This window comes from Dermacentor andersoni, chromosome 7 (assembly GCF_023375885.2).
Source record: "Dermacentor andersoni chromosome 7, qqDerAnde1_hic_scaffold, whole genome shotgun sequence".
NCBI lineage: Eukaryota > Metazoa > Arthropoda > Arachnida > Ixodida > Ixodidae > Dermacentor > Dermacentor andersoni.
The window spans coordinates 93,086,804-93,112,590 of NC_092820.1; the positions used below are offsets into that span (position 1 = coordinate 93,086,804).

General features: G+C 47.0%; 1 protein-coding gene across 5 annotated transcripts in view; it reads right to left on the bottom strand.

Annotated features, from left to right (window-relative positions):
* Pli (E3 ubiquitin-protein ligase pellino) overlaps positions 1-25,787 on the bottom strand; it is a 119,939-nt gene that overhangs the window by 32,982 nt on the left and 61,170 nt on the right. For 4 of the 5 annotated variants that reach the window (XM_055072687.2, XM_050181354.3, XM_055072685.2 and 1 more), the window contains exons 2-3: positions 2,756-2,959; positions 688-817 (exon numbers count right to left, since the gene is read on the bottom strand). In XM_055072687.2, coding sequence (XP_054928662.1) covers positions 688-817; positions 2,756-2,959 — 334 coding nt within the window. Of the gene's footprint in view, positions 1-687; positions 818-2,755; positions 2,960-7,690; positions 7,854-25,787 lie in introns of those variants that run through there. The other variant, XM_055072689.2, reaches the window with a different exon arrangement.

The window sequence follows — 25,787 nt, forward strand, 5'->3', positions numbered from 1 at the left end:
GATAAATTCATAGGCTGCCTAAGGCCACACTTGCTTATTGAGCAACTAGAAGCTATTGTTCAGGAGTGATCTATCTTCCAGCAGAAGTGGCCTCACCTCCAGGGGTTTGTTCACAATCTGGTTTGACTGTGCAACAACAACAGCAGTTTCCCTAGAGCAGAATCAATTTGAAAGAACCTGCATTAGCATCATTCTTCCTCTCTGTAGAACGCAAACATATTCTTGTCCCTCACAGTATTCAAACAGAATTAATATTTGACAACTTCAAATAGCTGATTGTCGAATCAAGCATGAATAAAATATCAATGACTATTTGATTCAACATTTGAAATATTCCCACACCCATTATAAAGTCTTTTTATGTAGGAATAAAGGGGGGGAAATTGCTTTTTTTTACATGCTGTTTTAGTAAAGAATGACCCATTGCGAGAGACAGAATGTTGCTAGCAAGAGGCAACATCACAGCACCCTTGCTATCCAAGAAATATGTCAGTCCGAAGACACCACTTCCAAGCATTCCCATGCATGCAACAGCATGGCAGCACCAGTTTTCCCCGTTTTCTCTCCGGGGCGAGAAACTCTACAGATGCAGCTAAGGCAACCACCGGCTTGCACAGTGTTATGAAAGCCGGAGCACAGTGTCGCTGCTTTTGCCGGAAGCTGTGCAGAGCATGAGGAGAGACCTGCCTTTGAAGACTGCGGTGTCTTGACGATGTAATGCTTGGACTTCTTGATGCCATTGGGGAAGGGCCGCCTGTACAGGAAGAATTTGCTCCGCCGCCTACCTTTCTCGCCATGGGGTAAAGACCCATTGTACCTGCACACACACACACACACACACACACACACACACAAAGAAAAAGCAGAAATTTTAGACATCTCCCTGGCACTTCCTTTTAACACCAGCTCGCAGTTACATAATGAGTGGAACTCATTATGTAAAAGCGTTATATATTCAAAAGCGTTATATATTCTCAAAAGCGTTATATATTCATTACAGCCTGGTATTAACAATAATCATTCTATACATAGTTCATTATTTCAGAGAATTTACTATATCCACATTGCATCGAGGTTCAAATGTACATTGTAAAACGAGAAATGCCTCAACAGCTTTATTGAGAGAAATGTGCAGCAGCTCTTTTCATAAATATAGGTGGGTAGGGATGGTGGCGTGCTACTCGCAATGTGATATGTGGGCTCAAGAAAGGATTTGCAATGGCTGATTGAGCTAAGTAGGATAGCATCCGCGAAGATGCAAAGGATTGAAATACGGCCATAACCCTAGTATAGTCACTGCTGTGAAAAGCTCATTCTGAGGTGACACAATGAAACGAACGTGGAACATGCCATGACGGAGCTTAAAGACAAGATGACCTTTGACCTGATTTGCAGCAATTTCTACTACCATTAACCCTTTAAGAGCAGAAGACGAGCACAGTTTGTTAAGCGCAAACTTGCGATAATGACACATGGCAAGACCAGCTCATCCAGCACTTCTGTTTTGGTTTTTCGTGCAGGCTTGAACATGATTTGAGCTCCTGTATTGCTCCGCACTTCATCCAGATGGCGCGCCTTTATTTTGTGCTTGTTGTTAAACGTTAGATGTGCAAGGAGCTGTTGAAGGGTGAGGTTAGGAGCATAGACACTTATCTGCAGTGAAGCCAAATTTCATTACAGTGCAAACAATTTCTTTTCTTCAGTAAAATTCGCCTTTCTGACAAATTTTTTGCATGGTCTTGCTTTATGTGATACCAGAACCAATTGCATGTGAAAAAAAGCGTCCTTTATCCCATAAGTCCTAAAGGCTTAAGGAGGCTTGCAGAATGCAGCATGGCAATAAGAAAGGTCAAAGAGCTTCCTCCATCACCCTATCCCAACCTATTGCAAAATAAAGTTGGCAACCCTGGAGATGATGCAAAGTAATCCCACATGCCGGTTGACTGTGGCAATGCTTGGTCATGTGCTTTCACCCTCGTAAGCACAGGTGGCTGGGTGCTACTGTATATAGAGCTTAGTGTAACACACCACAGTATTGTTAGAATGCTAGTGCACAAGAGATTATCCATTACAGTGATGTACTGCAGCAAGAAATGGGAGAAGAAACACCAAACTTTTTTCCGAGCAAAAATTTTTTCCGACATTCAGATTTCAACCAGGCACATGAAACAAGCAATAAGTAGCTTTTCCGCTGAACATTTTGCCATGTGGAATGCTTATGCTCAGCATAGGTGTCGAGTTGTTTTGGCATTGTGAACAAAAAAAAAAAGAAAAACTTGGCAGGCTCACCTACAGTTGACGTCTACATAATTATGAATTCCTGATTAGTAGAGAATTATTATATAAATAATATAACTGTTGCATAGCATCAGTTATGGAGAGATTACATGCTGTAGTGTTTATATACATAATAAGTAAGACAGAATTTTTCTAAAGACATCAGATTGAAAGAAAACTAAAACCCAGCAGCACATACACAGTCACCCTGTAGTAGCGCATAATTTTAAGACTGCACTGTCATCCGGATGAGCTCATGAAAATGGCGAGATAGGCTACACTATCACTGGGATTGGCCCACCAAAACAGCGAGATAATCCGCTCCTCGTCCGCCTACTTGCATGCATCCAAAAAAGTGGCTGCACTCGGAGAAGAATGCTTCGCGTTAAAGACTAGGTGTTCCCTTTCGTGTTGCTCGAGATGGTATACCATTTTTTTGTAAACAAGGTGCACGTGGCTCTAGGAGCCGCGCACTCACCCTAGCAGCACGAGCTCGCCAAACTTGACCGGGTGTCCTCCCTGTGACTCATCGATGTGTGGTCCGAGCAGCAGGCGGTCGCTCAGCGGGTCGGGCTCCTCCTGGTGGGGCGACGAGGGCCCGGAGGAGCTGTCACTCGATGGGCCTCCCCCCCGGCTGCTGAGGCAGCTGGCACTGGCGCCGGTGGTAGTACTGCTGTCGGCCCTGTCACGAGAACAGCACCAATGCGGGAGTTTAAGCAGTGCTCACTTATGCGGCATGCTTGACAGCTTCTTGAAATCACAAAACACTGACACGGGGTTCGAGTTAAAGACATTGTGTCATCACGAGGGGATTGGAGGAACACTCCCAGCCCCCTCCGTAGAGTTAAAAGGCACACTTCAACGAAATCTCACTTGAGCCCACTTTGTTAAGAATGGAGAGTGGACTTCCATGACAGCTTTGCCCCAATTCAGCAAAGCTGTGCAGATAGCAACCACGCGTAGGACGGCTAGGGTGCCTGTCACCTGTCTCATAGACAACAGGGACCGCTAGCCTTTAACTGAGCACTGGATATGTTGGCATCTACAAGAAACAGGGTCCCTAGCCTTGTGCTACGACACGGTGTTTGGCATTGTGCCAATAACACTTTCACCAGTAGATGCCAATGCACCTGGCGCTAGTTGGACAAAATTTAGTTAAAATGTTCCTAAAAGCGATTGCTAGAAAACACCACCCCCCCACCTTTAATACACCTCCCCTCTGGCCCACTGAGTGGCACGACTTCGCTTCATAACAATTTTCATCCCGCAGAATACACAGATGACCGTGAGAAGAAAATGTGGGATTCATTCTTCAGAGGAGGTAATATATCCCAAATAAATAGGGGATGGAAAGATGGTAGCAGAACAACGACGCTGTCATGTACGGCTAATTCGAAAAATGGAACATAAAAGGGAAATTATGAAGTACAACACCTCTTATGGGTCGAGTCAACGACCGATTTTTCGGACATGCCCAATAATCCGCATGCCTTTGTGGTTATGTAGCCCACATAACCAATGTGTAAGGACATCCGAAATTTTGGACCTTGAAGCCCTCTACTGTCTGGTTTTTAGAACTCTCTATCCCCACGAGAAGCACGCACACCAGCCAAGCATTACGTTATGCAATGTAGCCAAATGGATTTAACCTGGAGAGAAAGCGATAAAACATCTTTATTGAAAAGTCCCTGCTGGGTTCCAAAGGGGCACGGAGAGGCTACAATGTGTAGTCATTCAAGTGAGCCATAAGAAACATTACTGATTTATGTTTTTGTGCGTTATTTCGAGTTCCACGGCAAAAAAGAAATATTCAATGCCGCGCACACGAGGATACGAGCAGCTGCTTTCACAGATGGCGTCACCACGCCGACAACGACACAGGCGCCCTGCGGTGGCGCACATGCGAATTAGTTGCTGTGATGGAGGAAGGAAAGCATAGGCAGGGTGGCTAGCGTAGGAGAGGCCCCACCCCACTGTACTGTACACCCCCCTGTAAGCAGGCGAACGGCATATATGCATCAGAATAAAGCGCCTCCGTCAAGCTTGCCCATAAAAGCGCCAGCAAAGCGAGCAAGAAAGTAAGCTGGATAGATGGATGTTATGAGCGTCCCCTTTGGAACGGGGCAGTGGGTTGCGCCACCAAGCTCTTGCTCGTATACTGCCTAATGTCCCACCTTGGTTAAAAAAGAAAGAAACAGTAAGACAAAATGCGCGATGCATTCCCACTACCAAATTTTCTGACCCCTTATTGAGAACATTTACATTAACAACTTACCCTTGCACGTGTCCTGCCATATACGTATGTTTGCCGATGACTGCGTTATTTAGCGCACAGTCAATACCATCACTGACCAAATAACTCTTCAATCCGACCTTAACCGGGTACAAGAATGGTATGATGTTTGCCTGATGACACTCAACTCTAATAAATGCAAACTTGTCTCGTTTACCCGTCGTCATCACGCTCTTCGCTCTTCTTATCGGATTGGTGACGTCACCGTGGAATCAGTGGAATTCTACAAATACCTAGGTATCACCTTGGCTAATGATCTAACCTGGAATGCGCATGTTACTAATGTTATTTCATGGGCTAAGAAGACATTGGGATTTTTAAAACGTCACCTTCGCCACGCTCCATTGCATGTAAAACTGTTAGCCTATAGATCATTGGTAAGAAGGAAACCCGAATACACATCTGCCACCTGGGATCCGGATCAAGCATACCTCACTAATGCCCTTCAAGGCAGTTCAAAATCTCACCACCAGGTATATTCATTCCACACACTCTTACGTCAGCATATCATCTTTAAAAAAAGAATCTTCCTTATCGCTTCTATTCCTTCGTCGCCGCATTGCCACCCTTTCCCTCTTCCACAGGCTCTACTATTGGATGCTTAATCGACCACCATACGTTGTTCCCCCAACACGCTGGTCACGACGCATTGGCCATCCCCAGCAGGCAGCACAACCACATTCACGCACAAATATATATTTTAGCCTTATTTTTCTACCGAGCATCTAAAGACTGGAATGGCCTTCCTCATCAAATCGCTGCCATCACCTGCTCTTCCCAATTTGTTCAAGATGTAACAACTTTTTATTTACAGAATTGAATGCATTATAACACTTGTTTTTATATGTTGTATTCCCACCCATTATGTAATACCCCTACTACGGTGTCTTTAAGGAAATAAAATGAAATTAAACATTGTCTTTGTACGTCTCCGCTTTTTGTCGTTTCCGAACTTCCACCAATATGACCGCATTTCCGGCTACGAAAACGTGACGTCAGGGCCTCTCCTATTTTTGTTTCTTTCCTCCATGGTGGAAGTCGATTGCAAAAGTTACCAGCAGCGTAGCCGCGGCCACACGCTGATTGGTTTTCGTTCATCGCGTCACTTCCGGCGGCGGCGGCGAGATCCGGCTTGTCCAGACGTCGACGCTTCTTCCTGTCAGCGTCGACGCCGAGTGACGGCAGTTGAGTAAACGCCAGTAAATATGCCGATTGTGAGACCGCCCCACATTCAGCCGTTCATAAAAGTCAGCTTCGCCGCAATACAGTCGCGTCATGCGGTCAAGCATACGCAATATATTGTAGTGAAGCATACGAAGAGTATAAAGGGGCCACTGTCACGGGACGTAGTACGCGTACCTGAAATATACATGCGCGCACTCACCGTCTCCTGTCACAGTACGAGGACGGAGACGCATAATCAGTGCAGGCCTTCACAGCTATTTTGGACACGGCTGTGGTAATTTAAGGGCAGTAAAAGGAATGTATTCATTTTCTTGGACTTCGATGTTTCGCACGCTATTGCGGCCCCTAGGGAGTCCCAAAAATTGAACACTGACTTAATAACACGAGAGTGCGATCTCGTACCACTGAGAATCCGACGCCAATGATGGTAGAGGCCTCACACTAAGTGCACAAGCCAAAATCATGACAACATGTGAAAGGGTGACAGTGAAAATAAGATGTTCGGTTTAGGCCTAACACGTTCGCACTCCCTCTGACCGTGGTAGTATGTCTTGATTAATGTAGGGGTGCTGAATAATTATACAAGCTTAATTTCTCGCCGGCCAAGGATCTAGCGAGAAAACTGAAAGGGGGAGAGGGAAGTCACTACAAAAGGCGCCTAACTTTTCTTGTTCTCATATGTTCACGAGAGTAATGAAACTGTATTTACCACAACCCAGTTATACATTCAGACGATTGTGCCAGAAGCTTCAGCAGGCCAAAAAGCCTTTAGAATAACAACTTCAGCTGTACATTTTGTCCATCAGTGACAAATCAGAGATAAGCTTAAATGCATGGAGCCGAGACGTTCTAGACGTCCTAGACGAAAATCCACAGGGCCATAATGATGCCTCCACTGTTATTGTCTAGTATCCCGATAGAACATGTCCAATTCAACATATTAGGATCATAAAGTAGCCCAATTGCCATGTCACACTGGCAGTGTCTGGTACTGTCCAATGTTTTATGCATTACCAACTTCCAAAAGCATCAATGAAGTGCGGTCTAAAAATATTGCGTGCTCTCTTCTGCTGGCAAAATTACTAAGCTGCATTGTTGCCAACTTGTTGATCTTCCGGGTAAGAATTAAGGCTGTGAAGGAGAAATAGGCAGTCAAAGTAAATGAACGAATGAGCTCTTGCTCCATAAAGATAAGACTAAAACACGTGGGGCCTTATCAACCACGCAGAAAACAATGTAACATGCATAATAAGTGAACTGGTAAATGATAAAGGTCACTGAGATAAAGGTACGGAATATAAGCAAAATGTCCGTTGGCCAACAACGTTACACGACAATTAAGGAAGAGTCATCAGAAACAAACATAAAAAAAGAACGTTCTGAGGTGACACGAACTATTTGCCAATGTTGATGACAAACAATTAAATCAGGCTGGTTCATGCGCCCATCTCTGTATTCATTTTGCTTTCATAGCACACGTAAACTGTCAGTATAGAAAATGAACGCAGGTTAAAAAAAATCGGAACAGAACTTCAGAGCTTTTTCCCCGTAATTGTAAGGACAGGGCAGATAGTTTCTAAAAGAACAAGCACAAACTGCTTGCGTACGACCTTCAGTGAATCTGCGGGTGCCACACATGCGCAGAACCTTAAGTCTTTAGCAGAAACAAAGCCAGACGTGGGTTATTTCACGCTGGACAGATAGCGCACGATAATTTGGCGTCTACCGTTATACGTGTACACGTCCTCAATTCCAGAACACTCGCTTTTAGCCAGCCAATTCATCACCCTTGCACCAGGGTCAGGTCAGTGAGTACTACTTATTGTTTCTACATGGACACAAGATCTACAAAAATTACGCCGAAATGAACTACAGTAACGCTTGGCTGCACAAGCAACGCTCGATCCGCGAAGAAATGTAAAGCCGCAGTCTTACATTATCAGGTGCTGTGCCTCCGTCTCTCATCACTCCAGGCGACAGCTAAACGGAAATGGTACTTCGGAGTTTCGCTTCGCGAGATGACCCTCCACAAGGTCTCTAGCCAAGAGGTCCCTGGCAGAGACCTTGTAGGTGTTTACCACGGCGGCACAGCATAACGGTGATCAAACACAAATAGAAAAACTGCGGAGTCCCTGCCAGATAAGGTCAAAGGAAGGAGAAGAAACAAGAGGCCACAAAAAGGGATAGAGAGAGGGGGGGCACGTAAAATGCACTTGCGTTCTCGGTCTCAGTCCTCCGCAATCGGGAGCCATTCATTCACATCTCGCGCGGCGCAGAAGCCGCGCTAATTGCGTCACCGTCTCCTGGAGTGACTAATGTCGCGGCACCGGCGACGTCAGCTTCTCGCAGAAGGCACGCAACCAGAACAATAACGGGGAACAATGATGAAGACGAGAGATGTATATCCGACGTCGGCACAACGCAGGCACGGGGACTACAGATCCGACGACGTGTGGCGCAGCTAGGGTCACGGCGCAGCAAACGCCGGCGCCGAAATGAATCGGGTTTCCGACGCCGTCGTCTGCAGGTCGTGTGTCTACGCAAGAGAGCCGGTCCAACGAGAGAACGATAAAGAAAGGGGAAAAGAAAAAGTCCCTAAACTTAGACGACCACCGCTAAGCCGGCTGTAACGCTCTTTATGCGCTTGTATATTTCTAGTCCGTCGCCACGGTGAAGCGGAGCCGTGTTGGAAGAAAAGAGGAGGGAAAAAAAAAATAAAAGTGAGCGTATCGGGTTTTCACAAAGACGGGCGTTGCGCCAGAGACTCCGGGAATAAGAGAACGAGGAGTTTTAAAGAAATAAACACGACACAAATACTGAATGAAATGCGGAAGAGACGGCGACAACGACGGCGCAAAGACGACGGACCAAGGTGCGACCGACCGCGAAACGCCAGCGTTACGTGGCGAGCAGACGACGCACGCATGGACTGCGCGAGCAGACGTTAACGGCCACGGGTGAGCAGACGACGGCCACGAAAGAACACAAAAACGGTTCGGCTTTCGCCACGTGCAAACACGCGTGTGCAATAATAATAATAAGAAGAAAAAATTAAAGTAACGCATAATAAGGAGGAGCCTATCGTCGCAAGCAAAAGCCGCGTCAGCGCATCCGTTTCGAAACCACCGCATATGTGACGTCAGACGAGCAATTTTTCTCTTCCCTTCCGCATTGCATCTCCGCGGATCGTTAACGATCGACTGTCAACACCGCGTCCTTCTCGCTTTCTCTCTGCTTCGCGAGCGCTGTAATTCTGATCCTCTCCAGTTTCTTCTCTCTGAACTTATATCCTACGCTTAGCTCCCGCTGCTCTTTTGTTCAGCTGTCGTGTGTCAGGGCACCGGCGATGGCACTCACTTTCTTATTCCGTTTATTTCTCAAGTCTACCCTTTCCTTTCGTTCGCGATTGCCTCCCTTCATTTCTTTCAGCTACTATAGTGGTTAAAGGGGCACTAAAGCAAAACACCGGAACAGTTTAGACGGATAAAGCGTTAGAACTTTAAAAATCATGCTGTCGTAGATTTCGAAATAATAGGTTGCTTATTAGAAGAGAAAACGAAGGTCGAAGTTTCATGTCTTGAGTTTCGCGCCGAATCCCCAACGTCGGTACGCCAGTGTGACACCACGGATTTCAAAATATCTTTTTTTTTTTTTTTTTTTTTCGTTTTTAGGCCGCGTGTGCTCAGTAAAAGTCCCCGAAACTTGCCACGTTCAATCTTGGACTGCATTGTGACCTAAAGGAGTCAATCATTACCGCTAAAGAATTAACTAGGCCCTAGAAGACGCTGTCGAAATTCGTGACGTCACACCGGGCTTGTGCGGGAACTTCAAGGAGGCGTCGCTACCCGTATTTTTGTTGTTGCGCTGTTTCTGGCTTACCAAGCGCCTTGTGGTGGTAAGAGCGGTGTTTTTGATATTGTAGACGGGTAATTTACTGACACAGGAGAAATAATTTTTCTCTTTAGTGTCCCTTTAAGTGGCTATGACGTTCGTCTACTGTGCACGATCGAGATAGCAGCCCAGTGAAAACACTTCGTCCCTAGTACATCCAAATCATGTCCCAATATGCGTGCGCCGTTTCAAATACAAATACCTTCAGGGCACGTTCAATTTTTTGATAATCCATCGAGAACGTCTCAAGGATACTGCATCTGAACATTAATTCGGCCCATACGTGAAATATACTGTCGGTACTTCTTCCGAGTAGCACGTAGCAATATAGCGGTCCTCCCAGAGGCTCTGCTTGCGGCATAATTATGAAGTATAATTTGTTCAAATTATAATCCGAATATATATGTATATCACGTCCCCTGTTCAATGTGCATATGGTATTTGCATATCGTATGTGCATATCGTAGCCACTGAGCAACCGCCGTGGTTGCTCAGTGGCTATGGTGTTGGGCTACTGAGCACGAGAACGCGGGATCGCATCCCGGCCGCGGCGGCCGCATTTCGATGGGGGCGAAATGCGAAGACACCCGCGTAGTTAGATTTAGGAGCGCGTTAAAGAACCCCAGTTGGTCTAAATTTCCGAAGTCATCCACTACGGCGTGCCTCATAATCAAAAAGTGGTTTTGGCACGTTAAACCGCTTAATTTAAAAAAATTGGAGGTTAACAAAGAATCTACGGACCACGCATGCAGCGATGGAAAGAAGAATGTTAGTCGCGACGTTAATGGAAAAGACAGGAAGACAGCTGCGTGCATCACAGAGCAAACGGTGATAGCCCATATTCTTGTTGACATTAAGAGGAAGAAATGGAGCCAGGCAGTCGAAGTAATGCGTAGTGCAGATAGATATCCGCTGGACCATTAGAGTTGCATAATGGGTGCCAAGGGAGGGCAAACGCAGTCGAGGACGGCAGAACATTAGGTGGGGTGACGGAATTAGTAAATTTGCAGGCATAAGATGGGACCGCTGGTGCAAGATTGTTCGAAGAGGCCTTCGTTCCTCCGCACATTTATAAGGATGACGAATTCACGAATACAGCATAACTTAATAATATTCCGTATCAGTGTATCTTTACAAATTCAGGCGTTTATACTCCAGCGCGGCGTCCCAGACGTTCTTATAATGATGGTCTTCCAACCTCGCCAATTACTTCACTTATCCCCCCCCCCCATCCATTTATTCTCAAATGCATCGCACCTCTTCCTTCCTTAATCTTTCATTCTGCGTCACTCGTTTCTCCGTTCCTTCCTTCCTCGTCTAAAAGTTACGCTTTAGATGCGGTACGCCGCAAAATGCGCCAGCATCCCACAACCGCGCCGGCGAGGAAAGCCGGCATTCTTTTTACCAACCGGCGCTGTGCTCGCGCGCGTACGCATTTCCTACTGCTTTAGCGGCGCCCAGACCAAAAAGAAGGGGTGGGGGGAGGGGGTGGAAGGACCTCACTTCGGGCGTCGTCGACGCGCCGCGCGCGCGGGGCCAACAACTGGCTCTTTAAACGTCGCCGACGCCACCACTGCGGAAAAAAAGGCGTCTCTCCTCTCGAGCACCGACTCAAGCCCTTGGCGAACGCACAACACACACACACACAGAGAGAGAGAGAGAGAGCGAGAGAGAGGCACCTTTTTATCGCCTTCGCTCTGCGCGCACCACAGTCGTTCGCTGCCTGCCGAGGCAGAACAGCCGACACAGCCACTCTTTCTGCTTATTTCTGTCGTATTTTTTTTTTTCTCCCCAACCTATTCCGGGGTATGCGAACGGCCAATCCGTCTCTGTAGCCACGCGCCGGGTCGCGAAAGCTCGTCGTGGTTAGGAAGAGTTGCTAGGCTGGTTTTCGTTATACGCGTATACTGCGAGAGTTGCAACGGGCCACGTTTGAGTTTGATTAGTTTCTCGAACGGTGGCAGCCTGGAACACGTACACCCGTGAGGAACAGTGGTTTTCGCAGGTTTTCCAGAAAAAGAAGGAAGAAAGGAGAACTAGAATTTTCTTTCTGTTGGTGATTGACTGTGTTTAAACGTCCCCGCGAGCAACACACGAGGCTAGGAGAGACGCCGCAGTGAAGAGCTTTGGATTGTTTTCGACCGCGTGGGCTTTCTGTAACGTGCACCTAAATCTAAGAACACAAAGCTGCTTATTTTTTTTTTTTCATTCCGCTCCCATCAAAATGCGGCCGCCGCAATCGGGAATCGTACCCCGAACATCATGGTCACCAGCAGACCGCCAAAATCCAATCGGCTATCGCGGCGGGTGAAATTTATTCATTCCTCTCACGCAGAGCTCAACGGATGCGTCTGTGCGGTGAAGTTCGGATTGTAGTAGTCGACTTCAGACTGATCGACTAAGCTGCGAAATTCCCAATTCTTTTTTAACGGGACCCTTGATTCCTGTACCTTTCTTCTCAAGGCCGTCTCCCTCCTTTCTTTCCTCCTTTTAAAGAGCTTACTGCTGGCAGGAACCGGATTTGTTAAACCTGCACTAAGTTTCACTGCAGCTCGGAAAGTGCCTTCGCGAGCAGTTTATTCAGAGTGTCGTACTACGCTGGCAATTTCAAGTACCCAGATTTCTTCCGAGTTTTTTTTTTTTTTTTTTCACTGCGTTTATGAAATTTTTCTGAGAGCCGATATAACACTAGAGGTTCAGCAAAAGCAAGGGGGGAAAAAAAGAGGCCGTTTACAGCTTGCCGAGTTATACAGTGCCAGACCATAATTTTCAACTGCTGCCGGTATAGGCTGTAAATCAGGTGGGATGCACTATCACATTTCACGGAATAATCTGTATCATGATATCCCAACCCTCCCGGCCAGGGGCTCACACTCGCACAACTAGCAGAAGACGCAGTTATATGTCGACTACGTTAGTCCAGTTGAAAACTTCACTTCCATCTGGCATACCGACTAGTTTCGCCGTAACCAACTCTGGGTACCGATTTCCACGCCCGATCCAAAGCAACGAGTGTGAAAATTTTGCTTGCTTCCCTGAATTTTCCATACCTCACAAAATCCCTCGAAATTATAGGTTTTTCCCTCATGGTAACCACCCTGTTGAAAAACATACTGCTCGGCGTGTGGTACGGCACCAATCATAGAACCACACAACGCGAATCGTCTGCACATACGTATACATATAGGAACCGCCAAGTACAATCTGCCTCGTGAATAAATGTCGTGTATTTCCGGGCCATTGGGCGAGTACGCCTTTGCATGTATAAACGAATCTTTCCTGCTCACTGCAAGTTGTGATGGGGTTTACGAGCAATTAAAGATAAGGCGCATGCGGGATATGCATGATTTATCAACGGGCTTCGTTTAAACATTTTTCATCTTGACACAGGGAGAAAAAAAAAAGAAGGCATGTCAAAATTCCCATCCACGCCGATACCATCTCCACCCCCATTCGCTCCATTAAGCGCCAAAAGATGAAAACGTTTATAACCATACAGCGTCCCCGGTCACGATGTTCGGACGCTTAATTTGCCTAGCAGCCTAGGTTATATCTACATCTATTGTGCCAAAACCAATTACGCCTGCGATGTACTTAAATACAACTCCTGGCCGCTTCCCAGCAGGCTACCACGACGACCGAATAAAGAGTGACTCAGCTTAAGAACCTAAGTTGCCGCCAACGCCAAGCAAATTTAGTGGTTCTCCAAAACCCGCGGCGAAGGCACAAACGCATAACTATGCAAGGTGGTATCCGAAAAACAAAGCGAACCCCCAGACGGATGGATTCAAAGCGTAGCGGGGAGACTGCAGAGAAACATTTTAGATTAACAAGGTATTCTTCCAAACTTTGTTACTGTTCATTTCGTACCGAAATCCAAGCCCCTCAGTGAGACGCCACTGCCTTTAAATAACTTTCTCGTACTTTGACCATTTGTGCCGCAGTAAAATCCCTCGAAACTTGGCAAATTCACTCTTTGCCTTTTCTTTTCCTTATTTTAAAGAAGTGAAATGTAGTGCCGCTGGTAGCTCTAAGAACTTGACAAGGCTTTGGCTCACGCCTTCAAAATCGATAACGTTACGGCCAGCTGCCGCGGTATTAGAGGCGCCATCGCCACTAATCCTTCGTTCTAGCGCTCTTTCCGGGATTAATTTTGCGCAACTTGAAACGCAACTGCAATATTCGAGCTCGTCGATTCAGACGTTCTTGTGGAGGAATTAACTACGATGTTTCCAAAAGCGAATCGTTGCATTAGTAAGGCAATGACCTTGAACAATCTATTCGCAAAGACTCACAAAAGCCGGTTAAACTGAACAGAAATAAAGTAGTCAAGAGTTCCACGAAAGTTCGTCTGGTCAGGTAACATGATGATGAAGAAATTGCGGCCACTGACCAAGTCAAGGTGAAAAAACACACAGAGAGACGTTTCGGGACCAGTACGGGTTCCTTGATCACACTAAAAGCGGGCAAGAGCCGCGAGTCGTTTAGGGAAATACATGCACTACTTACATTCACGAAATTCGCTTTCAACTTTCAAGGGAAAAAAAATATTCCGACCTAATTCAATCATCGTTCTCATTCTGGTTGAAGTACAACACTTTCAGTCTAATATTTTCTTTAAAAAAAAAGTCAAGTTATGGGGTTTTACGTGCCAAAATCACGCTCTGATTATGAGGCACGCCGTATAGTGGGGGACTCCGGAAATTTGGACCACCTGGGGTTCTTTAACGTGCACCGAAATCTAAGTACACGGGTGTTACCGCATTTCGCCCCCATCGAAGTGCGGCCGCCGGGGCCGGTAACAATTTTCTTGTGGGGGAAAACTACGGTGTCAGCCACCATATTTGTCAGGAACACGTTCTTCCGCTACCTTGGTGGCAACGCAGAATAAGCTAGTAGGCGCTCTTCGCGAGAAAGCCAATAAACTCGTAGATAAACTACTTGCAAAGCCAATTTATGTCGTCACAATTGCTTATCCGCAAGCCGGTGATGATAGTCGTGTAGCAGTAGTGATGGCGAAAGTCGCCGAGCCACAGGCGTAGGGCTTTTTCTTTATTTTTTTTTCCCTCCTTTATTTATAGTTAATTCTCACTTTCACACTGACACGTCGTCAGCGCGTATGTCCCTGCTACCCCCCGATCCAACGAATATCTGGCTTGAGTTTCGCAAGCGAAATGTGGGGGCTTGTACTCCGCACAGATCCCATTCCACGTGCTATTATTTTTTTTTCCTGATCATACGCGCCGCGAGCAGCTGATGCCTGCGGAGATAACGGCAGCGGTGCGACGTCTAAGCCGATTACGAAAGAAAGAGAGCACGACGGATCGTCGAAAACGTGGCAGAGAATCTTGCAAAATACGGGAGCTTGTTCCATATTCATTCGAACGTGTGTAATTCTGCGCTCTCAAACGCAATTGTGAACGAAGCCGAAAGTTCAGCTCCACGCGGGTAGCGACAAACGAACTTGCCGATGTCGGCCTAGGACAAAATAAAAGAAGAATGAGAAAGGACCCCGTCTGCTGTTTCCACGAAACTACAGGTTCGAGCACTCCACAGATGTCTTTGCCGCGCTCAGTGAATGGACCATTTCGGAATATCTCAGTTTCAATGCCTTGCAAAAGCTTATCGACTTCCTGCTTCGCATACGTTCAAATCTGGCAGGAAAAACGCAGTGCATGGACGGCTCCGGATTAGATCAGATCACCTGCGGTTCTGCACCGCCCGTATGAAACATCTGGGTCTGCTGTAGATATTGCCAGCACTACAAAACGTAAATGTATAGGCAAAGAAAAGCGCAACTACGTGACCCAATGCCAGAATCCGTAAGATTATAAAGCGGCTTCTTAAGAGGGTCTTACATTATTATTATTATTATTATTATCATTATTATTATTATTATTATTATTATTATTATTATTATTAGCAGCAGCAGCAGTAGTAGTAGTAGTAGTAGTAGTAGTAGTAGTAGTTGTAGTAGTAGTAGTCCACGGAGGTTACACATATAATATTTGCAAGAAAAGAATAAAGACGGGCGACGCAGCACAGCAATAACCGCAGAGCGCTGCGAGAGGCATTCTTAAAGAAAAGCTATAAATATGAACGCTTAGTTTAGACCCTCTAATTCTATGATAAATTTGTAACTTATTTTCGTTAATTTCGCGGTTGGGAAGTTCATTGCACAAGACAAAACGAAGGCGAGCTTCCATTCGTTAAATTTCACATCGAAACTCGAGCACGTCACGATGAAGCACGGTGAATTAAGCGCGCGTCTGTGCGCCGTGAGCAATTTTAATTGAAACTTCGCTCTTTTTTTTTTTTTTGTACTTGGGCCGCGTTGCGCGCAGCGAAACTTTTCGCAACATGCTAAGCTCGGTCTGTAGTCTCTTTAGAACGCGATGCATGGTCAATATTCACGGATCGCCACGTGCTTTTGAAAATTTTCTGTTTTAGCAGTTTCCGTCTGTTTTAGCAGTTGCCGTCAAAATCCATGACGTCAGAGCGAGCTGGTGAATCCAACTTCGAGGCATTGTCGCCACGCGTCTTTCGCTTGGACGCACTGTTCCGTCTCACCGAGCTTCTGTCTCACACAAAGAGTGGCTTAAATGGTATCCCATAGAAGGGTGACATACCGATACAACTCAACGATCCGACCGGAATCCTGTCGTCGCCACGGCCGCGGGAAGCGTTCCCGCGACCTCGTGCTAAGCAGCAGAGGTTGCCGCAGGCGCTGAAGTACATAAACCGCGTGTCGGCCCGCAGCACATACCGCGCATGCGTAAGCGACAGCCCCTGCGTACACCTCTCCCGCCCTTGGGCTTCACGTCGTCTGCTCGGCGGCGGAAGGACAAGACGGACGACGTCAGCCAGACGGCATCACGAGCTGTCGCCGTGCTTCTGCCGACTTCCTGCTGCCACCGTCGACGTCAAGGTCGCGCACCCTTTGCGTAACACTGAAAGCGGCCGCGTCCAAGTGTCGCGTATACGGGAAGAGAGACTTTCACCCCGCAAACTGCGCGACGGATGCATCGCCCCCCCCCTAAGCGCCCCCCCCCCTAAAGAATATGACAGAAAGGGAGGGGGATCCGCTTTGTTGTCCGCTTCACGAACATATTTCAATATGTCTCGCTGGGTGCCGACATCATGGGAAGTTGAAGGGAAACACTCTACCAGTTTAGACTGATCAAGTATTAGTTCAGAACTATTTTCGTTAATTTCGCTTTAAGATATACAGGTTGGCTATTAGAGCAGAAAATGAAGGTCACGGGGCCTTTAGAATACATGTAGTGTAGTCTAACTTCGCCGACAGAAAATTAATTTTCTGTCGAGAGCACGCCGTCGATATGAATGATGGCGTCATCAATTCTCTCTCATATTTTTAATTAGTTTTCTGGCTTATCAAGCCTCCTTTCACGGCCTCTTGCTGCTGCAGAATTGTAACTTACTAACAAATCTCAAATTAATTTTCTTTGGTGTCTCTGACAGTGTCATTATTGGCGTACGCAAAACGAGCGCGCATGAGCGACAAGCTCTAGCGGCCCTCATTTTTAGCATGTGGCCTCTCATTTTCTCCCATATTGTTTCTTTCTCTTCTGCAGAAACAACCAGAACAAGGTTTTGAAAGGATGCTTTATCAGTCTAACGAGATCTATCCTTTGTATTTAATCATCCTTTAAAATCGATCACAGAGACACTACAGATGATATTCAATCCCGGGATGCACGTCGACCGCCCTCTTCGTCTTTCTACGAAATAGTAAGAACAGTCCCACGAAAAAAAAAAAAATACAGCGCAGCTTCAGAGAAAAAAAAAAGGATATCGTGGAAATGGAGTAGTGAAGTAACTGATAGGCCACAGGAACGATGAAGGCGTCCGGCGGCGTGCTCCTTCGGATAGAAACTTATACTCCCCCACACGCCAACAACGTATCCGGCCCCGAAACAAAGAAAGAAAGAAAAGAATTAAAACTGGGACAACGCTTTCCGTAATGTCGTCTGCTAAGACAAAAGGAACAGACGACACACGGCGTCACGACGCAGTGACGTTGTGTGCTCTGTATACACGAAAGCAGACGGCCCGGACTGAGTTGCGTGACAGTCTATATTGAACGGCCCGCCGAGAAAGCCGGGCTTTCATTTCGCGTGGCCAAAAATAAAACCGCCAGGGGAGATGAAAGTGGGACAGGCTTCCCAGTGAATGCAGACTAGAAATGAAAAGCAACAAAGAAAGAAAGAAAGGAAGAAATGGACTTTCTGCAAGAACCGTCTCTGCAGGAGCGCACTTTGAAGCGGACTCAGAAGCCTGCGATTCACGCAGCTGTCACGGCATCGAATTTCCGCGACAAGATTACAAAGAGCGATCAGTTTCGGCGAGAAACAACACAAGAATAATTAATATAAAGGTTCTAGCTCTCGCAGTAGTGCGCAGTTTTTGTAGTAGTCGAAGTTAGTAGTAGTAGTTAGTGGTAGTAGTAGTGGTGGTGGCAGACGAGGGCAGCGCAAACGCTGAGCACGCAGTCTTCTCGCTGCGATGCCCAGAATGAAAGCGAAAATTACAGCACTGCACGGGCCCGCTTTATGAAGCCCGAGCCCAGCCCGGGCCCGTCCCGGGCCTTTACTACTAAGCTGAGCCGGGGCCCGCGTGTGCATGACCAGGCCCGGCCCGGGCCCGCTGGAGGAAATTTGACGAATATTATTATTGGCACCTTGCCCTTTGTAGCGGGCGACCAGACGAAAAATCCGGTGTGTACATGCATTGAAATTTTGCTTTACCCGGGGCGGTAGCTTAACGGTTAAGCTGTTTGCTAAGGTCTAGGATGCGGTTTCGATTCTCGGCCGCGGCGGCCGCATTTCGAAGGGGGCGAAAGGCAAGAACATCCCTGCACTTAGATTTAGGTGCACGTTAAGAACTCTAGGAGGTCGAATTAATCCGGTCTCCACTACGGCGTGCCTCGTAATCACATCGTGGATTTGGCGCGTAATACACTAGAATATAAATGAAATGTTTGCTTATGAGGTACATGAGAAGTCACTACAATAAAAGTATAGCTACAATAAAAGTATAGCTGAAATAAAACATGAAATAAAAAACATGAAAACAAACCTTAACATGAAAAAGCTGGTAGAAGGAAACCCAGGGTATTCTTTTTAAAGCTCCTATCTACACTTCACGTTGGAAACAATGATTACACAAATTCTTAAAAGGCGCTCTTGATTAACAATTTGTTGCAGCAAGTTAAAAAAGCTTAAGGCTATATATGGTGAACAGCGAGCAAAAACAGATGAAATGTAAGTAGCTCATATTCTAACTTCGACACGAAAAGGTAATCACTACACGTACAATATAGATTATATAATCAAGCTGTCACACACCATGCTTCAGGCTATCCCAGATTACAGGTTGCTCCCCCTTTTTTTATGAAAATAAACATGGAAAATTCGCCTAAAGTAACACGCAGTGATACAAAAAGGCTGCACCCGAAAACGGTGCCACCAGAATAGGACTGTGCGAAGGCCAGCAAAACGCAAAAATCTACATGCTATTATCGTGCAGAACCAGCAGGCTGTCCAGACTCTCCGGCTTCAAGCACGTCCTCCTCTCTTGGAGTACGTACCCAGCTACAGTAAAATTGCGTTCGCTACATACAGATTGTACTCATCGTATGTGTCAGCCTAACCTCCTCGAAGTCTACCCAGCTATAGTGTATATACGAAATAAAATACCGAAACCTTTGATTTTCTCATGGGAACCCCAGTGAACTGGCACATTGCCTGTGCTGTTAGCCTTCCGCTGGCGAGCATGCATTTAGCTTGATCGTACGATTCGGTCCTAGGAGGTCAGCGAGCGTGCGAAATCACGCGGACAGTCGAATTCCACTAGCTTAGAGCATAAAATAAACGCACAATTAGAAAGGGACACCTCTCGCATTAGCACTAAAATAATACAATACAGTATCGAGATTGATAATCATGCAATCGCAAAAGCGGTATTACAGTGCTGGAACAGGCACTCCACATTTCGGCGCAGGTCCTGGCGCAGGCAAAGAGTCGATTTGGCGCAGCTGCAAGCCCTTTTGGCGCAGAGTACTATGCATGCGTGCTTACCATATACCATGTATGAATACAATGAACAGAGTCCGCAAAGGCTTTGCGGCCCCAAAAAACAATGCGTCAGAGCTACTGCGCATGCGCGAGACGCAAATAAGGTTTAGCGTTGGCGTTGGAGACGCTATTTCACCGAAACAGCGCAGCGACTCGAACTCGACGCAATAGTTTTTCATCATCGAACATGGCTGAGCTCATCGCAGTGGCGGCTCTCGCCCTGTACCGCGCATTCGAACTATTTCGCTAATACCATTCTTAACTATGCACCACGTGCGATTCTGAGCACAGCGGCTATTTTGCAAAGCCCCGCTATCACCCATAAACATCGAAAAGGCTTACTTTTAATCTCAGAATGTGACATACTCCTTCGGGAAGCTCCGCGGTATTACGCGGGTTCGATGAACACCAAGGGCCAGCAAGACGGTACAGCGGTACTACATTGTACGTGCGTCAGAGAAAAACGCGCGAATGGCGCACCGGACGACTCCGACAGGCCCGTAGAGTTTCTCGCTATATGAGAAACATATATGTACGGGTCTGTGCAGGGAACTGCGATGATGATAACAGCGTGCTGTTGGTTTTGATTTCAGTTTTGCTAGCTGCGAAGCATCGACAGAAGGAGGGCTTCGCTCTTTGCATACCTTGGCGCAGGCTCGGCACAATTTTCCGCTAAAATGCTGTTTTGGCGCAGGATGGCGCAGAGGGCCGCTCGGCGCACTTTTGCGCAATTCGCGCCGCTGCTCCACCACTGCGGTAACCGGAAAATGGTTGAAGTGTTTTATTTTTTGTACAATTTATTTTGCCTTAATTACGCGGAAACAATGTTTGCTTTTGTGGAAAAAATTCAAACCTCATCTGTTTTTTCTTTCTTTGCTAAAGTACACTAACAGCCAGCTCTTTCATCTTGTCAGTTCAGCTTGCCATAAAATGCCTTGAACCACGCAATGCATAACGTTCGGGTGCGCTCGAAGGCCCGACTCGAAGGCCCTTTCATGAGCGGGCCCGAGTCCGGCCCGGTCCCGCGGCCTCATGCCCGAGCACCCTTCCAACCCGCCGAAAAAACGCTTCCGACGGCCCGGGCCCGGGCAGTGCTCTACGCGAAAATACTACCGTCTGTACACATGCAATGGCAAGTGGCACTGTCCAACTCGACAAAGAAACCGCACAAAAGCGACAGCCAATTAAGTTCGCTTGCGGTCATGACGTCACGGCGGAGGAAAACTTCTGTCAAGAGCGCAGCGTCCCTCGGGAACCATTTTTGAGAGCGCGGAAGCGGCAACGTGTACAGTGCGGTGTTTTGCGGGCGCAGGCTCGTATACTGCCTTCTCGGGTATCTCCACAGAGTGTTAGTGCATTCGTCGGCTGGAAAGGCGAAGACAGCGACGTGAAAGCCCATACGTCGAATGCCGCAAGACGTCGAAGTTATCCGATAACAGCGCATATCGGCCGGGCACCGTGTAGCCGCCGTCCACGACGTCACCCGCTTGTGCTTCCACGAAAATGGGGCGACATTTTCGAACGACAGGCGACGCGCGCCCGCGTCGCCATTCGTGGACGCAAGAAGGAAGACCCGAGTGCGCATCCCGTTGTGAACATTCAAATTGCACGCGCTCGCGCCTCGTCGCTGTCCGGCCATGCAAAGTACGTGCAGCTATATCCCTTCGTCCGAAGCAGAACGTTTTGCGCCTCGATCGACCGTCGAAAAGGCGGCGTCTCGAAACCCGCAGACGTGTCCCACTATAGGCTACCTCCCTTCGCCCGCTATGCGGCGTTGCTGACAGCTCGGGAAATTTTAGCGCTGGTTGTGTGCGTTACTGCATGCGGAAGCATATATATGCAAAGTATACGCAAAGACACACTCCACCGTGCGCCAAGCGAGAAGCTCCGAAGTTTAACAAGTTGGCGACAAAACCGGAACTGGCTGTCATGTTCATTGAAAAACAAGAACAGCGCGTCACGTCGTGGAGTACATTTTAGAAAAAGTTAGGGTAGGTGGAACTCTGGCGATGCGGTCGTTCACCTATACTATATGGGGACATGGGTGCACAGCATACGTGTATTGGCCTAATCTTCGTGCTTCTGGTCGGATATGCTATGTACCCTTATTTATTACGCCTTAACTTTGCCAATTTCGAAACTATCTTGCTTTTTCTAAACGCAGGATTACGATAAGTTACCGAGCACACGAATGCGTATAAGTATAGCCGTAGTAATTTGTTGTTTATTCATCAAATAAGTAAATAAATAAATATCAATAAATAAGGAAACGGGAAGGCAATTACTGTTGACCACGCATGTGTAATTAACTTTCTAGCGAGCAGCTTGCCGACACCTGAACGCCGGTTAGCAGGAGTGCGGGTATAAGGCAAATTATTGCAATCACATAACGTTATATGTCGTTGAAAAGTGATCAATTAGCAAAGTCACAAAAAGTCGTTCGAAGCCACGCAAGGACAAAGTTTAGGCGAATCCATGTTCACTCGAACGAGCGCCTCTTCAACGATCGAACGGCCCTACGAAATGACCTGTATAATGAGAGGATGTTCCCGTTTCTATTGCGAACTATGCAGTGTGCGACCTTTACAACGAAGTCACCTGTATACAGGGAATGATTTCAGAAACACCAAGCACATCGTTACAAAGGCGTTCGACTGTGGTAGATGTACCTATCACTCTGGCTGAATTGCCACAACTATAGCACATTTTGCAGGAAATTATATAACGCTACACGGCGACGGGTATACACACCGGGCAGACGACAGCGAGCAACGGTCCCCCGTCCCTTTGTTTACTGCCTCCAGCGTGCACGGTGTGGCAGAAGTGCAAACACCGGATGCTGAGCGGTTTCCGGACCATCTAATTGCGAATAACCACTCGTACGCGACGCATTTACATACTTCTTTGCGGACTACATTCGTGCAGTGATGTCCTTTAATAAGTACTGCACAGCACAACTTTGTCACAAAGTGTCGCGAGAACAACAAGCATTGACGAAGATAATTTGCATGTGAAGCTGAAGCGCAAAATAAATTTGCGCTATAAACGTTTATATGGATTTAGTGCTGCCTTGGAACGGTCCCACTAATTCTATTAGCGCGAGCACGATGGCTTGACAGAGGCTCTCAAAATCGCAGTTATTAAATGGACACTAAAGAGAAACATCAAGTCAAGCCAGAATGAAAGTCTTGGCTCCTGTAATAACCAACTCGTCATTCGTAGGGATGGATACAGATATTTTGTCGCCTAGAACACGACGAAAATGAAAAAGAAAAACGGAATGACGCGATCTATTTTGGACTGTACTGTATACCTCTAACGTGACGTGCACACTGGCTGATTCACAGAAATGTGAATTGGTCCGTTTTGGTGCGGCCGATTCGAATTGACGAGCACACAGTGGCGGGACCTTCGGTGTACAATTTTCTACGCAACAGTCACACGTTGGCACAGACAAAACGACAGTAGACTTCTATACGAATAATCTGTCGACCTACCTCGGCTTCGTATTTTTTTTTTCCTTTAGCGTCCGATTCAATTAAACAACAGAAAAGGCGGACGCACGCATCTGTTCCGCAGTAACGCGCGAAGGAGTCCGACCGCGCGTTATCTTCGCTCCGTCAACACGTTCCGCGATGCATGTGCCGTGATATAAGTGCACATACGCGCCGACGTAGGCGGCGAGTGGCGCCGAAATGCCGGCGATCTTCCTCCTCCGTTTCGCGAGGTAACATCGCATGCCTGACATATCGCGCGTGAAGCACGGGCCGAGTTACGCATCCCTGTCCATGCACACAATCAGAAATGCCCCGCCGATCGAGCAAGGCCTATAGGCGGTCGGCACACGAGAACTGCCCGCCCACTGTTGAGCGCCAGGTAGCGGGTTCAACTCCCGGTGGCAGCGACGGCGCCGTTCTCAGACGAGAAAGGACAGCGTCGCAATAAAACGCGCACCCATTCAAGTTTAGGCGCACGTTAGAGAGACCTACAGAGCAACACCGAGTTAAATTGTATAGCGTTTAACGTCTCGCACCGTTTGCAAACATTTATTTCAAGAAAATACAGATTCTCATTCTCTTGCCGGGAAAGTGGTTCGTCACTATAGAGGAGAAAAAGAAGGTCCCTAGAATTTCGAGCGGAAACGGGAGCCCGGGTTTCGTCACTGTGACCACGTACGTCGAGGATCGCAACGTAGTGCGTGCGTGCGTGTGGATATTGTGGCGACAGCGTTGGAAAAATCTCAAAACGTGACAGACCGAGTCTATCTTATTTTTTATAACGATACGTAATCTATCTCTAGCAGCAAACAGCAAACCAGACGCGTGCGGACGCTGCGAAATCCATGACGTCACAGAGTTGGCGCGCCAACGCGCCGTCGGCACCTTCCTTACGCGCCTTTCCTAGCTTATGTCTCCTCTGAAGACAAAAAAAAAAGAAAGAAAACGATTTTGTTGGTGTCGTAGACGGGCAATTTATCAACGCAGCACAACTTGACATTCCTCTGGTGCAAAGACGCCTTAAAAAGCCTCAGAGATCAATATCCACAGCCATCCACCCCAGCGCCTCTCGAAAGCCGTCACAGTCCACGGAACGGAATGAGAAAGCCGGATTCCGCGAGTTTAGTACAAACCAAGCCCGTACGATTCCCTGCGAAATCCATGCGCGATCAGGCTTTGGTTGGCCTGCGCCGGTGGGATATAGCCACGCAATACGTCTAATAGACAACGATACGACAATACGCCGAGGACAACGCGCTAATACACGATCGCTCAATACGCGACCGAAACAACGCGACGCCGCACGGAGCGTTGATAGATCGCGTTAGCTGGCGTTATTTACACATTATTAACTGTGACACCAGGACCTTCGTAGTACAGCTTCCGCGTGTTGTACGCGCGGTATGTTGGAAATTCTCCAAGTATCCACACACACCGCGCAGCACTTAAAAAAAAAAAAAAGAAACTGAAACTTTCCTCGATGCCACACGATTCCATATGAATGGGCCGTTTTGAGCGTTAACTAATACGTTTGCGGCGTAACATAAAACACAGGTGGGCAGGTATTATTATTACTATTACTATTAATATTACTATTAATATTATTATTAATATTACTATTACTATTATTATTATTATTACTATTATTATTATTATTATTATTATTATTATTATTATCACTATTATTATTATTATTCCTTTTTTCGCCCCGCTCTTCGCGGCAATGTGCACAAGGTTGTATTCGCATGTCGTACAGACGTGATTGCGCTGTTGCCTTCGTCGCCGCAAGGTCACCTTAACCGCAGAGCTCATAACTGCCAGTTAATTGCAGTCAAGTCACTACAGCCAAGGCAGACGATACGCTAGCCGAGCGCGGCTGGAGATTGGATGGAGTGTTTATTACGAAGGTAGCGGATAGCGTTCACGCAGGGGGGTCGATCGTGCAGCGTTCGCTGAAGACGTCATTTCTGCCGGCGTCGAGTAATTAAAATACTTCTCCCTCGGGTTTCTTTCGCAATGTCGACACCCCGTGGCAACAAGCTTCTTTTTTTTCAAAGTACACTAGACGTGAACAGAAGTTAAATCCTATGGCTGCACGAATATACCACATTTTTTAATGTCAGCCGAAAGCCATAGTGCTGAAAATGTCCGTATTCTTTTTTCCCGGGATAAACTGAATGAAAATTGTTAACCAAGCCAACAGGATACGTGGGCACCTCGCAAGGCCGCTCAAGACAATGTCCGCTCTGCTAATCAACCGGCAATACTCTACCAACGCAGCAACCGTAGCTTAGAATGACTATAGTCATTCTATTGGCATATTGATACGCGTATACGGGTATCAGGGAGGGCCGTTTGTGCACAGAGGACACTGTTCTTCAGCTAGCGTGTGGTTTTATTATTAACCTCACAAAATGGTTTATACTTATCTAACAGTATTTCCTTATTATGCTTGTAGAGATTTGTAACGTAGATTAGTGCAAAGAATTCCTCTCTCTCGCTGCCTCGGTGGATATCAACATTACTGCAGCTTTTCCCTACCGGTGA